The sequence below is a fragment of the Opisthorchis viverrini genome (genome assembly GCF_000715545.1).
Source record: "Opisthorchis viverrini unplaced genomic scaffold opera_v5_288, whole genome shotgun sequence".
Classification (NCBI taxonomy): domain Eukaryota; kingdom Metazoa; phylum Platyhelminthes; class Trematoda; order Opisthorchiida; family Opisthorchiidae; genus Opisthorchis; species Opisthorchis viverrini.
The window spans coordinates 74,009-86,715 of record NW_008751946.1 but is presented as its reverse complement, the minus strand read 5'-3'; the positions used below and the strand labels follow the sequence as shown (position 1 = coordinate 86,715).

At 41.1% G+C, this 12,707-nt stretch overlaps 1 protein-coding gene across 1 annotated transcript; it reads right to left on the bottom strand.

Annotated features, from left to right (window-relative positions):
- Positions 1-2,258: 2,258 nt before the first annotated feature.
- On the bottom strand, positions 2,259-4,506 carry T265_14895 (hypothetical protein; the record flags this gene model as incomplete). The annotated part of the gene is made up of 3 exons (XM_009175724.1): positions 2,259-2,585; positions 3,486-3,589; positions 4,308-4,506. Coding segments are annotated over 3 exons (630 nt in total), but the record flags the coding sequence as incomplete, so codon positions are not given.
- Positions 4,507-12,707: the final 8,201 nt, after the last annotated feature.

Below are 12,707 nucleotides of genomic sequence, written 5' to 3'. Positions count from 1 at the left end.
TAAACTGCTCGTTAAACTATCCGAGGAATCTAAATGCCGATATTACGTCGGTAATCTTTACTCTAGCCGGGGTTTTACACAGAAGAAGCTCATCGAATGCCATATCATAATGCAGTGAGAAAATTTAATAATGCGACCAAATGGCATTTGGGAAGATTATTGACCCGGCCATCAGGACTCCTAAAAGGAAAGCGTTTGCACAGCAGTCGTTTACTACTAGGCAAAAGCATCTGAGTTTAATCGCAGGGTGTGGAACTAACAACAGAATGGTGTTTCAGGGGCAGAAAAAACGCCATGTTCGATAGTGGCAAAACTGAAGGATCAATTCCAGGTTGAACGGACCAGAAACTGTTTTTACAGAACTAAATGCAGTGATTGCATCAAGGCCATTTGGGACAAACGGCATATCCGGTCATCAGAGAAGAAACCAGCTGACTAAGATCTGTGGGCAGGACAGAGTATTATCCACCCAACCAAGAAACGTGGGTCGTTATCAGCAGCTAGTTAAAGACTCAAATATGGAGAGATGATTGGTAGATACAGCAGAAAGAATACACTAGGCCACCATGGAATTCTTGAGGAACGAGCAACCATTCACATCACAAGAACTAGTAGATTAGGTGGTGTCAGAAACTCCAGTGTGAGTACAATACAGGGCTCGATGCTAGCGAGTGCATGAGGAGCTAATTTAAATAGGTGAATTTGTCCTGTGGCTTATTAAGGAGATTGACTTAGATATGAAGTGTATAGCTCAACCTTACCAAAATTCCTTTTCTAAACTCAAGTTTCTTAGCATTAGCGCATCCACACAGACCAATTTTGTAAATGACTCTCAAGAATAATCGTCTTATGAATTAGGCCCGCCAAGCGGAGAAAAACCGGCAGCTTCTTTCTTAACGCATCAGTTGTAAGACATCTTCACCCACATAAATCAACAAATATTCACAGCCCAAAACCCGATAGTGACTGGGCATGCTATCTGGAGGAAAGCTGGCTGATTGGTTCTCCTTCTGCAAAAATCTCAACCAAATTTGCAACCTACCGCCTTGCCTGAAAGAGACTTTGTGTCAAAAGCGAAACTCTGTCTGACAATAAAACTACTGGTTGTTTGTCAAACTCATATCAAATGACAAACATCTTTTCCCGGAAAAGTGCAGTCGTTTGTTGCAGAATATATTATCCCCGAACAAGTTGGTTTCATCTTAAACTACTCCGGTTCCTAACATGAAATTTTGGCATCGGGTCGTAGATAAGACTTGCCTGATGCACATATCTTGAACGTAGTATTTCTAGCTTTGCTATTATGGGAATCATTTATTAGTCAACCCAGTTTCATTCGCGACAATATGCACTACCGAAAGGCTTGGGAATACCACCTGGATCATGATGCAGTTGGCATTCTCGTACTACATTTTATTCAAAATTCTCTTGTTCTCAATCTTGCACCCGGCAGTTCAAGTTACGACCGTCTTTAAATACAGGTCGTCTTAGTTTGGGAAGGCCTTGTCTTCAGATCAGAATCTTATTGAAAAACCTTTTCGAGTTGTTCATTTCTATTTTTAAGCCTACCTACGGAAAACAATATTTATGGCTAGGCACAAAACATGTTTTAGAAAACAGCTGAGGTTTATGTGTATCCTATTTCGTTATTTTGAAGACAAGCGTTTCCGAAATTCAGTTCAAGGAGCCATAATCAACTTTCTCAAGCCGTAACTGATTAACCTCTGAGTGGATGCAATATGTCCCTGAGTGTAATTAAGTGCGCACGAAAACTAAATTTTAGCTTAATGGTCCGTCATAAGCCATTTCGAGTGTCCACCTTTTAATCACGTTCTGCCATAAAATCTGAAACAGGTTTGCGGCATTCATGCGCATCCATAGAGGCTTACTTATCGGAATGGAGGCAGTCGGTTGCATCATGTGTGCGATCAATATTGGCGTTTATCTAGGACTGGAGAGGAGTTGAGTCTATGATCGTTCAGAAAGAATGTGAAAAATTTCTAGCCACTTTCAGACATACGAATCAGATAACAACACTGGGTGCAAAAATGGAAAGGAGAACTAACCCATTTCAGAACAGTCTTTTATACATTTCCCCTCATTTACCAAGCAGAATGTGCGTTCACCAAAAGGTCCAATTTCTGTACTGAAGAATCGGTCATGTTGAGAATACTGAGTTAACTGTCGTATAAATCATTGGAAGACTTTGAATCACAATGTTTGAAAATGAAGGCTTCCACATACTGTTTTGGAGTAAATCACATTGAATCTTCATCAGTGTATTTGATGTGCAACTGGTTGGGGCCAATTTCAAAATGAGGTGACACAGGACGCCGGAGTTTTCGGCGTTTTTTGAGCAAACGTCTCCTGGCGCATAACCAGCAAATTACTCCAGTCACCACGGTACCAAGAAAATAGAAAATCAACAGCCCCAAAACAATGCCCTCAGTCTTGGAAACTGAGAATGGACTGCGGGGAACTGTCTCATAAATTGGAGTGATCGATGTTCCTGTACTATCCATTTTGTGCCTTGTATCGTTTTCAGTTCCGAGTGTGGCGAATTGTTCATGACCTGTCATTAAAAACTGCTAGTCACGACGCTCCATTACGGATTCCAACTGCGCAGCACACTGTAGAGATATCTGTTGTTCGGGCGTGGTGTTTATCCTACCAAACACCTGCATGTGTCAAGATATTCTAGCGGTTTGTGATTGGCTGTTGCTGCCTTGAACAGCATTCCTACTCCAATGACCAATCAGAATGATAGACCTGTAGAAGTCCCTAGAATAAAAAAAGCCATACACGTAATTACACTGTTGACGCACCAAACAACTTGACGGATTGGACTATATGGTTGGAAATCCAATGAGAGCCAAATATAGCCTGGGAAATTAAAGACTTTACTACCATAGGAGGTGACGGTATAAATAAGTGGAAAACAACATTAAGGGTGAAAGTTCGGACCTGGCTATTCACTAAACTGTTTGTTGTCAGTCCACTTGGTGCAAACTTATTAAGTTTATGACTAATCTCGACCAAACCAAATTTGTCATTGACAAACCTCATCTTATATCAGGTTATTTAGCGATTAAAACATACTCATAATAGTTCAATTAAATTGTCGAATTTGGATTTATTATTAAGTTTTAATTTCCCAAATTGTGATTGAGTTCAGTTGAAATTTAACAATCTTACTTGGACTGCTTGGGGACTTCAAGGTCAAACTGACATTGGGTTGTATAGTTGCTTAACTGTTGAGGCGTTGCAGGAACATGTCCAAATTCTGTAAATCCGAAACAAAGATCGGAAATACGTTTGTTTACAAATTGCTTGGAGTGCTGAAAAATAGTTTCAAAAAACCAGCCTTGAACAAAAGGTCACAAAAGCCTTTAGCTAAACAGCACGTTTGTTGTCGTCTCACTTAGAAGCTGGAGCCAGCGTGGAACTGAGCATCAAGAGATATGCGCTCTAAAATGAGAACATACCATTAAAATGAGCCGACGGAAGAACTGAGATAAACGACGCCCCAAGCCTGGGTGCGTTGAACGTGTTCCAGAGTAAGTGTCCACCAAGAAATCGGTACTTAGTCCTAAAATCATCCGTCAATTTCGTAAACAAACTGCATACTCAGGTGAGTAAGACAGTCGAGTCTCATGCTAGCATGGAAGAGAGTCGCTAGACAAGTTCTTTGGAATCTTTACAATTAAGTTGGCAGGAGTCGCCGGTGTGTCAACTCCACTCGAATAAAAGTGGACAACGAGTGGTCCTGCCCGGAACAAGGTGGTCCTTTCCACATTTCCGTGAAAATCGAATCAGGTTTTGTTAGCGTAGCTGAAAACCTAATCAAACATTTTTATTCAATCTGATTTCCTTATTTCTTAATTGAAATATGTGGGAGGAAATTCCTGAAGATATATCAGGAATTTGTCAAGCGGAAGTAGACGCAATCTGGACACTGTGAAGACATGAAGAATATGTAATACAACATCTCTTGCCTTGAAACAATCCTGAACAAAAACACGCTAGGGGCTCGTGTCGAAAGGTTATTTTTGAGTCTCCCCATTGTGGATAATCCGTATATGTTGAAGAATATAGCTTGAAGTGACTTGAATGCAGGTTCACGGTGGTAATTCCAAAACAGTCAGGAAAAATTCACTTAATGTCTCCTATGAGAGTAGTAGTAGTAGTAGTATCGTGCAAAATCACTTCCACGTCCTGACAGCCAGGCAGAGCGGACGTCGATCTAGGTGTGCTAAGAGTTCAGCAAACCTTGATAGGGCCGACAACACTGTTTGATTTCAACTTACTGGTTACTTCCGTCAGTAAACGATACGATCCGGATTGCTTACCTGAACCAGTTCCAACCAGTACACAGGAAAGCCTTGTCGAACTCGCTGTGAAAACTGTGGTAAATGCAGCAGACACGCTGTTGAACAACAGGGGACGCTCGGGATACAAATCCTGCGTTTCATCATCATAGTACAGCGAAAAGCGCGCATGGGGAAGCTGCTGTTTATGCAGTGCCAAGTACTACACAATGTGGTTATTGTACCCGCAGTCGACGAGGTTGTTCGGGATTTCGGCCTTACGATCGGAGTCCAAATTACCAAGGAAGAATAGGTAGCTGTGTGGAGTGAAAGCCTATAGAACAGCGTCTGTGATATTCGGCTGTTCCGCCACTCTCAAATTAATGGTTTGTGTCTTAAGAAAGCGTGGTTTCTCATGTGTTTATATGTGGTATTCAGCTTTGTTGGAGAAATTTGGGGACGAGTTAGAAAGGCCAGGCATGGTCATGAACGATTCCCCATAGTGGAAACTGTGGTCAACCTGAGGGTTTGGTGCATATCCTGCAGATCTTTTGGACCCAATATGTTGCAGTTCGTACTCCGTATCAAGTCAGAAGAAAACTTAGGAAACCTTCTTGGGATATACTGGCCTTTAGAGCATCTACTTCAAAGTCTTTCAGAAAGCCTAACTTAGACACTGCTGCAGAAGGTTGACCAGGAGCAGTTGAGAGTGTCATCGTCTTTAGGTGTGCAGGATCATTTTATTAGACAGAAATGATCAGAAGAATTTTGGTGTTTTGCTGCTATTCACCGAGCTCTGCATTGCATCAACTGTGATGTTATTTTAATGGTCAGTGAGCCACCAAGGTTTCTGTTTATATGCTTTCCATGCTCCGCCAAGGTTGTACTATTCCTAAGATTACAGTCTTTAATTTACACTTGACACCCAGTTTATGCGCCTTACTTGTTTACAACACGTTATTGGTAGGTATATAGCATTGAGTATGGCTTCATCTCAGTGACGTCCACAATCGATGTTCACGTTGTGCCTTTTATGCGGCCCGTGAGTGTGCAGTATCTTCTGAATATTGAAGTTTTTTAAACATGGGTTGTCATTTGTTTCACTTTTTTATCCTTTCTGTGTTCCTACGTCAAAATATTACAAACTAGAGGAATGGTCCTGTTCAACTTAATAATTTAAAGGCGGAAGTTTTTCATCCGGAATGTTTGCCTACTTGTTTGCGTTCTCCTGTACATTCTGTTGCGTCGATTGCGTGTTTGTGATGAATATCTCCAAGAATAAACGAGACTTGTAGTAAGACAAACTATAGGAAACCATTTCACGATGATGGATATTAAGTGGTCAGCTTTTGAGAAGGAATGAGACACTCTAAATTTCTATACAGGTGGTCATGCTACGGAACGAGCGAAAGTGTGATTCAGGATAAGGCAAGTCATAGTCTTTCTGGTGAGAGGAAATCGACGCATTATTGGAGATGCTATGAGACAGAATTTTTAGCCAGCCATTCCGAAGCACGGATCACAATCTACTTGGCATGAGAATCCCATGAATGATAGGAAATCACATCCCAACAATTACGAGATGGAACCGGTTCGGGGAAAGATGTCTTCCGGACGGCTGAGATCTGGAAGGAATCAACTTGAATTCCTTAGGCTAACTCATTGCATTCAATGAAATCTCTGTTTGAATGAAACTGTCAAAATCTGCAGACGAAATACATTACTTGGTGGTGTTAGGAAGTTTCTGACATATTTGGACAAAGTAGTGTGAGGGTGGTACACAAAGTGATCAGCGAGAAGAATAACATACCAGACTTGATTGGGATACTTGTGAACGTCAAAATACAAAAGAAGAAAGCACAAGAGTGGGGGAAAAAGCTGCTCATTAAGTCTGAACCACGCGCACATCTTGCTGCGGCGACCGAATCATGCGATACATCACATTTACCTCAGCATACATGAATTGTGTACAAACAGAATCACCGAGGAATTTCAACTAGTAATACACAACCTTGGCACTCGTCCGTACAAGAGATTGTAGTTTCAACATCATCGGTCGGTCTGTCCCAGCCTCTAAGCTAATCAAGTGAAGAAGTACAGCAATGTTGACCAGCGAACGTTTTCGGATGTGGTACAGTGTCAGGGCTAGTACAGAGCTTTTATCTTTCGTACAGCGTCAATCGGTGAGAACCTTGAACAAATTTAATCCAGTTAGTTGTGGTGCAGTGCATTTTCGAAAACTAATAGCAAGGCTGAAATGATTTTGGCAAAATAATTGTCCATCCGATTGCCGCAAGTGGCTAGCAAAAAAACGGAGGGGAAGTACTTCAGCCGCGCGGAGAAATTTCGTGAAATCTTTCGCCGGGTGAGCCGTAGGATTCAAACGGTTAATCAGAAATTGGTTTTGTTCAAAACTGACAACGGCATTTCCAATGTCCCAAATAAATTCAGGGGCAGCTTTTCAATGCACGCATTGGTAAGCCAATTAGTAACTTATTTGGCGTTACTTACTCAATCTGAGCACTCCACAGTTGCACGTGTGGGAATAACGACTGGTTGCACAGTCAGCAGTTTTGATACAAGTGAAATGCGCATAATGTCACTAGTAAAAACAGGTTGCACGACTTTCGATTTTCATGACAGCTGGAAGTTGAGATCAACCAGCACCAGAAATAGATGTCAATCGACAGAGAGCTAGTTTAACAGGTTTTACTTCTCCCGTCACCAGATATCCCTTCTGCCCTAAGCGCTACCCGAAGCAAGCGGTACCAACTGTCCGTAGCTATGCCATGGGTGCAAAAATATCAGACACTTTTCTGCCATGGTGACCCACATTCTGCCACAAACAACTCATTTAAACCAATTTTTATTCACTTTGTTCATACCTGTTGGAGCTGTGAGGAAAATTATTACAATGGCAAGTATTAAAGTCTTGTGTCTTGGGGAGAGTATGCTTCTAGGGGAAACACGAATTCCTCCGACCTCGAAATACACCTTGTTTGGAGAGATTCCTTGTTTACTTAAGTGTACTTGGTGTACATGTGGCTATAAATCGACATAAACCTGCTTTTCATTTATGGTTGTACAACCAAGAGTCTGCTTAGCGTTATCTGTGTCAGGGCTTGTACACTGAGTCTGATGGAGACCGAACTGCTAGGCTGGTGACCAAACGTGCAAGATCAAATTTAAAGCCATTATCCAGCCTGAGCACTAGAATGTTGCCGCGAAACAGAGCAGTTTTCTGCTTTCCTGTGTTGTTGGTAAAATAATATACGAATCCCGCGTAGATGTTTCCTGTTGATGTCCACAAACAACTTTCATTTGTTTACCTTCCGGTTGTACGGAGAACACGTCGGTTTTTCAGCTATAGGTTTGTGCTCAATGGAAAATGATAGGTTGTTTAGGTGTAGCCATTCATTTGCGAAACATCACATCGTCTAGTACGAAGAACTTCCGGAAAATAGCCTGTTTCCTCCCACACTGCCGTGTACGCAGATGGTGATAATCATCCACGCGAACGCCCATTCCACAAACAACAATACTTGCAGTGATTGCTAGTCCACCCTAGAACAATCCAAACATAACTCACTACATTTACTTAGTACGCATTGCAGTTTAAGTGCATGTGAATATTAAAAAGTAATCATAATTAGGTGAGGTTCACATTCGGCGAGTATAAAGCGCCTTCCTGAGTGGAATCCATCAAGGGAACGGGTGATCGATTTGGATGGTCCATTTTCAAAGAAGGGAGAGATGCCTCAGTGGTTAGAATATGAATTTACTGACCGTAGGATTCGTGGTTCGAACCCGACCTCTGCCTCTCGACTTTCCATGTCTAGGCTTGGTCAATCTGGCGGTACCCCAGCCCTCCTGATACCTTCTGGTGGCATGGCGGTTAGGCACAGAAAGGGTGCTACAGCTGAACGATTCCTTTTTTCAGAGAAGAGTCTATTGTGCGACTGTACGATCAAGCCTGAACAAACAAAAGTTGATAGAATGCTGAAGTTAGTGGCACAATCTCACTCCTCACAATGACTGAACTAATCGAAAGAATTTCACCCATAGTCAGAAGGCGTTTACATATTTAAACACTTGGTTGACTTTTTTATCCCGACGAGAAGTCACATTTTTGCTGTTTTTACACTAACTGGTGAGCTAAAAAGTGCCTTTTATAACGGATATTGTCGTAATCAGATTCTGCTGTGTCCGCTACCACCAGTCCTCACCCGTTGCGCTGACAAAAGAGCGCATAATGATATTGTCCATGTATTTATACGCATACATGGAGCTAGTCAAGCTGCTTCTTTGTACAAAGCATGTACAGTGTACGTCACTCACTCTAGCTAACATGGTTAGTCTGACCGAAACGTGCCTGTTTTTCCAGTGGCTTTAATCATTTTAGTGGCTTTTCGTTGTTTCATTCATTGTGACGTTTAAAATTACCTTGTTGAGTTACTGTCGAAAGTTCACTTCTAAATTTTATTGTGCACGATAAGACGCTTTTCTTGTCTTCGGGTAAAGGGAATTGCACCTGTGTGAGGTTCAACTTAAATAAGAAAAATGATCATAAAAATAACTAGCAGGCTTTGCGGAAGGGCACGGAAGCCCCATAATTGAAACTTTCGTTTGATACGAAATCCTTTGTTTACCTGGCTCTCTTGATGAGCCAGGTAATCCTCGTTCGTTATTCATTTGGTCATCGATTCCCTTAGTTTGACACGGTTATAGTGGCAGACGTACAATTGAGACGTGTATTTTGGCACTGTTTTCGGCGGGTCTGCCAATCTTCGGTTCGTAGAGGGGGGAGAAATGGCCAATAAACTCTGACGTTCGTAATGTTTCGTTCCGCCACAGGCCATTTGTCAGCGCAGCTGGAAGTTGTTCAATTGCAATGACGAGAGCGTGTGCTCAGCTGCCATACTAGAGACTTGCCAAACAAATTATATCTGTCCTGTGAGATCAGCATTTAAAACACTCAGCACACGCATGTACAGTGCCTGCAGTCGTTTTCGCCAGGTTTGGAATGAACTCAATGGATATACTCTGGTGATAATATCCTTGTATACTGCAAAGAACTTGAAAAACCCTTCACCATGTTCTTTCTTAGGGATATATCGTGTATGGTTGAGGTCGAAACGAGGATCGCTGAGTTCGTAAATAATATGATTTAAATTCATGAGACGGTCCAGGCACCATAGTTGACGCAAATCCTCATTGATTTTCACAGCTGTGAACACCCGCCGGCGTCCCTGGCTTTCCACTGGGAGCCGAGACGTGAGTGCAGGTCAAAGAATAGTGTCGTTTCATGGATTTATTTTGTTAACATACTACAGTATAACTTCATAATTGTGATTTATTGAAGAGTTGTTTGCCCTCATTTAGGATAACGCAGTGGTCAAAGATGCCAGCAGGTAACCCTTGGTGTGTACAAAGCGTTCAAGGCGTATTTCATTGTTTTTACTTAATCCTTGGACATGACCATCAAAGATGTACGGTAAGAGTCGGACAAGAAAGTGAGAGGGAAGATCACTGACAAGGAGTTAGGAATAATCCGGCATCCGATCGAATCCTGGTCAAATCCTTAGGGAATAACTCAGAGAATTTGCTGCTTCCAACTTTAACCTTCGTCGCCTTGTTAACCAGAAGATCTTGAAGCCACCCAAAGACTCTCTGTTGAACCTCCTCTCAGGTTTATTAATGAAATTACGTCCAGATGAAAAGGAACAATAGTATGCTTGTGAAGGTACTCCTATGTGTATCCTGTTACCCACCTTCTAGGTCTCAATGCAAAGCATTTCTACGAGATCCGAAGAAGTATGTTTCAAAGGCATTCAGAGACAAAATAAAAACCAGTAGAATAAAACGCAGTAATCAATACACACAACAGTGCAATACAATGTATCGCACAATATATATAAAGAGAAACACCTTCAGTGTTCAGCATACTCATTTGTGGTCTGCGTGATTACCGGTCAACATTTCTCACCAAATTCCCACTGGATTGACCAAACTTCAGTCTCTCAGAAGGTTAAACAATCGGAAACACTTTCTATTAAAGAAGTCAAATGTGACCTTTCATGTCTTTAGTAAAGTATAATTTCACCATGACAGTGGCAAACGCTCCGAATATGTAATCTGTCTCCATATGCACAACTACGGAATACGGATATTGCGTTCCTATTGGGACCCTGTAAAATAGCGACCAACTACCGATATTCCTTTTGCCATTCAGTCAAGATCGAGCAACAGGCTTGAATGTACAAAGACAATGCACATTTTTTCCTGAAGAGGACGCAGGAATCAAGTAAGAGCCTAATAAACAAGTTGTGTCTACGCCTAACGTGGCTCTTCATTTTGAGTTTAATGCTTCCGAACTGAGTCATAATTTACACGATGATACCTCTGGATAATACCTATTGGATGTACCACAAACTAACTTAATCAATAATCAGTGTAAGTTGAAGTTAAATGCACCGGTGTTTTTGGAATTCGTATCAGTAATGCCAAGCCTTCGGTTTGACAGTCCGCGGACATATTAATTTGAGAAGAAAAAACCACTTGCCATTGTGATTTCGCACATTTGGTTAGACGGCATTTGCTAAAGCAATAAGTTTTCCTCAGATATGTTTTTTAGAGGCTGTTTGTTTAAGAGGAAACTGGTTTTAAAGAGTTTCGTGAACTGGTAGTTTTTTGTTAACGCGGGTGTCCCCTCTTGAAATAGTCCTTGTAAAGCGCTATCATGAGTGAACTAACTTAAATATCTATGTAACCGGAAGTTACAGCTTCGTGTGAAAGCAACAAATCATCATTCCACTTCTTTTAGGGACATTTGCAATTGCTAACCCAATCAGCTGATAACCCTAATGAAGCTGGCACTAAGTAGGTGGTGTGGGTGCGGGGATTTTGATGTGGCAGTAAATTAACTGCGGGAGGCCTCTCGAATATAACAAAAGCTGACCGTACGAACGGTCAGAAGAGAAATTCCCTTAATTAAATATGACAGTTCCTGAAAATTACATGCTTGCTAACCCTTGAAAATGATCGTGGGGGACTCTCATTGGGATCCCGATGGTGTATTTTACTGAAAAGAAGTCGACGGTCTTCGGTTCAGAAGACCGGTATTGGAATACAAACTGGTCACAGTCCTTTGTAGGCCGCGGATATGTGCATATGCTTGGACATAAGTAATTCAGTAATACACAAATGTATTTGGAAATTACCCAGGATAGACCCGATTTTTATTACTTCAACAACATGCCTGACTTCCCACATATTGATATTTTGCTGATGCCTGAGTTGGCACTAGAGAAATGTCACTAAAAAACATCATAAAGTATATTCCAGTGAAATTTCTGTGTGTTCTCTGATTAGTGTCTTCATTCTCGTGTGATTATTGCGCGGTAAACTCTTGCGAAATAATCTGCCAGCGAGCATTTCTTAAAAAATACTTTCTATTCCGTATTAATTACATACCAAGCACGTGTAATTTTTGTTTGGTGACGTTCTGGAAAACTCTGTTACAACTTTCTGCAATACAAATATCATATTCCACTTGTCTATAAAATGCCAAAATACCAGGCCCACACGTATTGATGCCCGGTGTTTGAGGGAAATCGTATTCAAAATACACTAGTCTTTTTTAGGTTTCGACGTCATCATACAAAATATATCAATCCCAAGCCAGGCCTCATGATATCATAATTAACGAATTACTCTTCAAGAGTAAGGTTTCTATAGACGGAATACAACCTTATCAAGTCAGCAAGGTAAATGCAACGATAGCAACAGTCTATTTTGTTAAAAATATCCACGCTTCCGTTTGGTCTTGGCTGAAACCAAATCAATTTAGGTAACTAACTGTTTGACGAATAAAATATAACTCTGAATTAATGTTTGTTATTAATTCACTGGTACTCTTTGAGGAGCGTCAGGAAGTGAAAAATACCACTCTTAGGAGAAAGGTCATGTCTCGTTTTTCACTGCATTTGTGATTAAAACCGGAAATGAATCCCGCCAAACGAAACCACAAAAACGCCCGTTGGGTTAAAGAAATCACTGGAGCAGGAATTTATTTTTATTCCACTGAACCACTCACAAACCTTTGCCGAGGTACAATTATGTGTTTTAATCTCATAATGGTACCTCAAACCGCATTATGGAAAACAAGTATTACGCGCACAAGAGCGATCAACGTTTTACGAAACTGAGCCTTGAGAATCTATGAAACTATTTATTTCCGATTTCTAATTTTCACTTCTCAGAATCGATGATGATTTTGTTTGACTAAATTATCATACGTTTATCCACAAATAAGTAATGCCTCTGTCCTCTTCATCAAGCCAAATAACTTTTACGTAATTGTTTTTTTCAATCTCCAAGTTAAACATTTCATGAACAGCA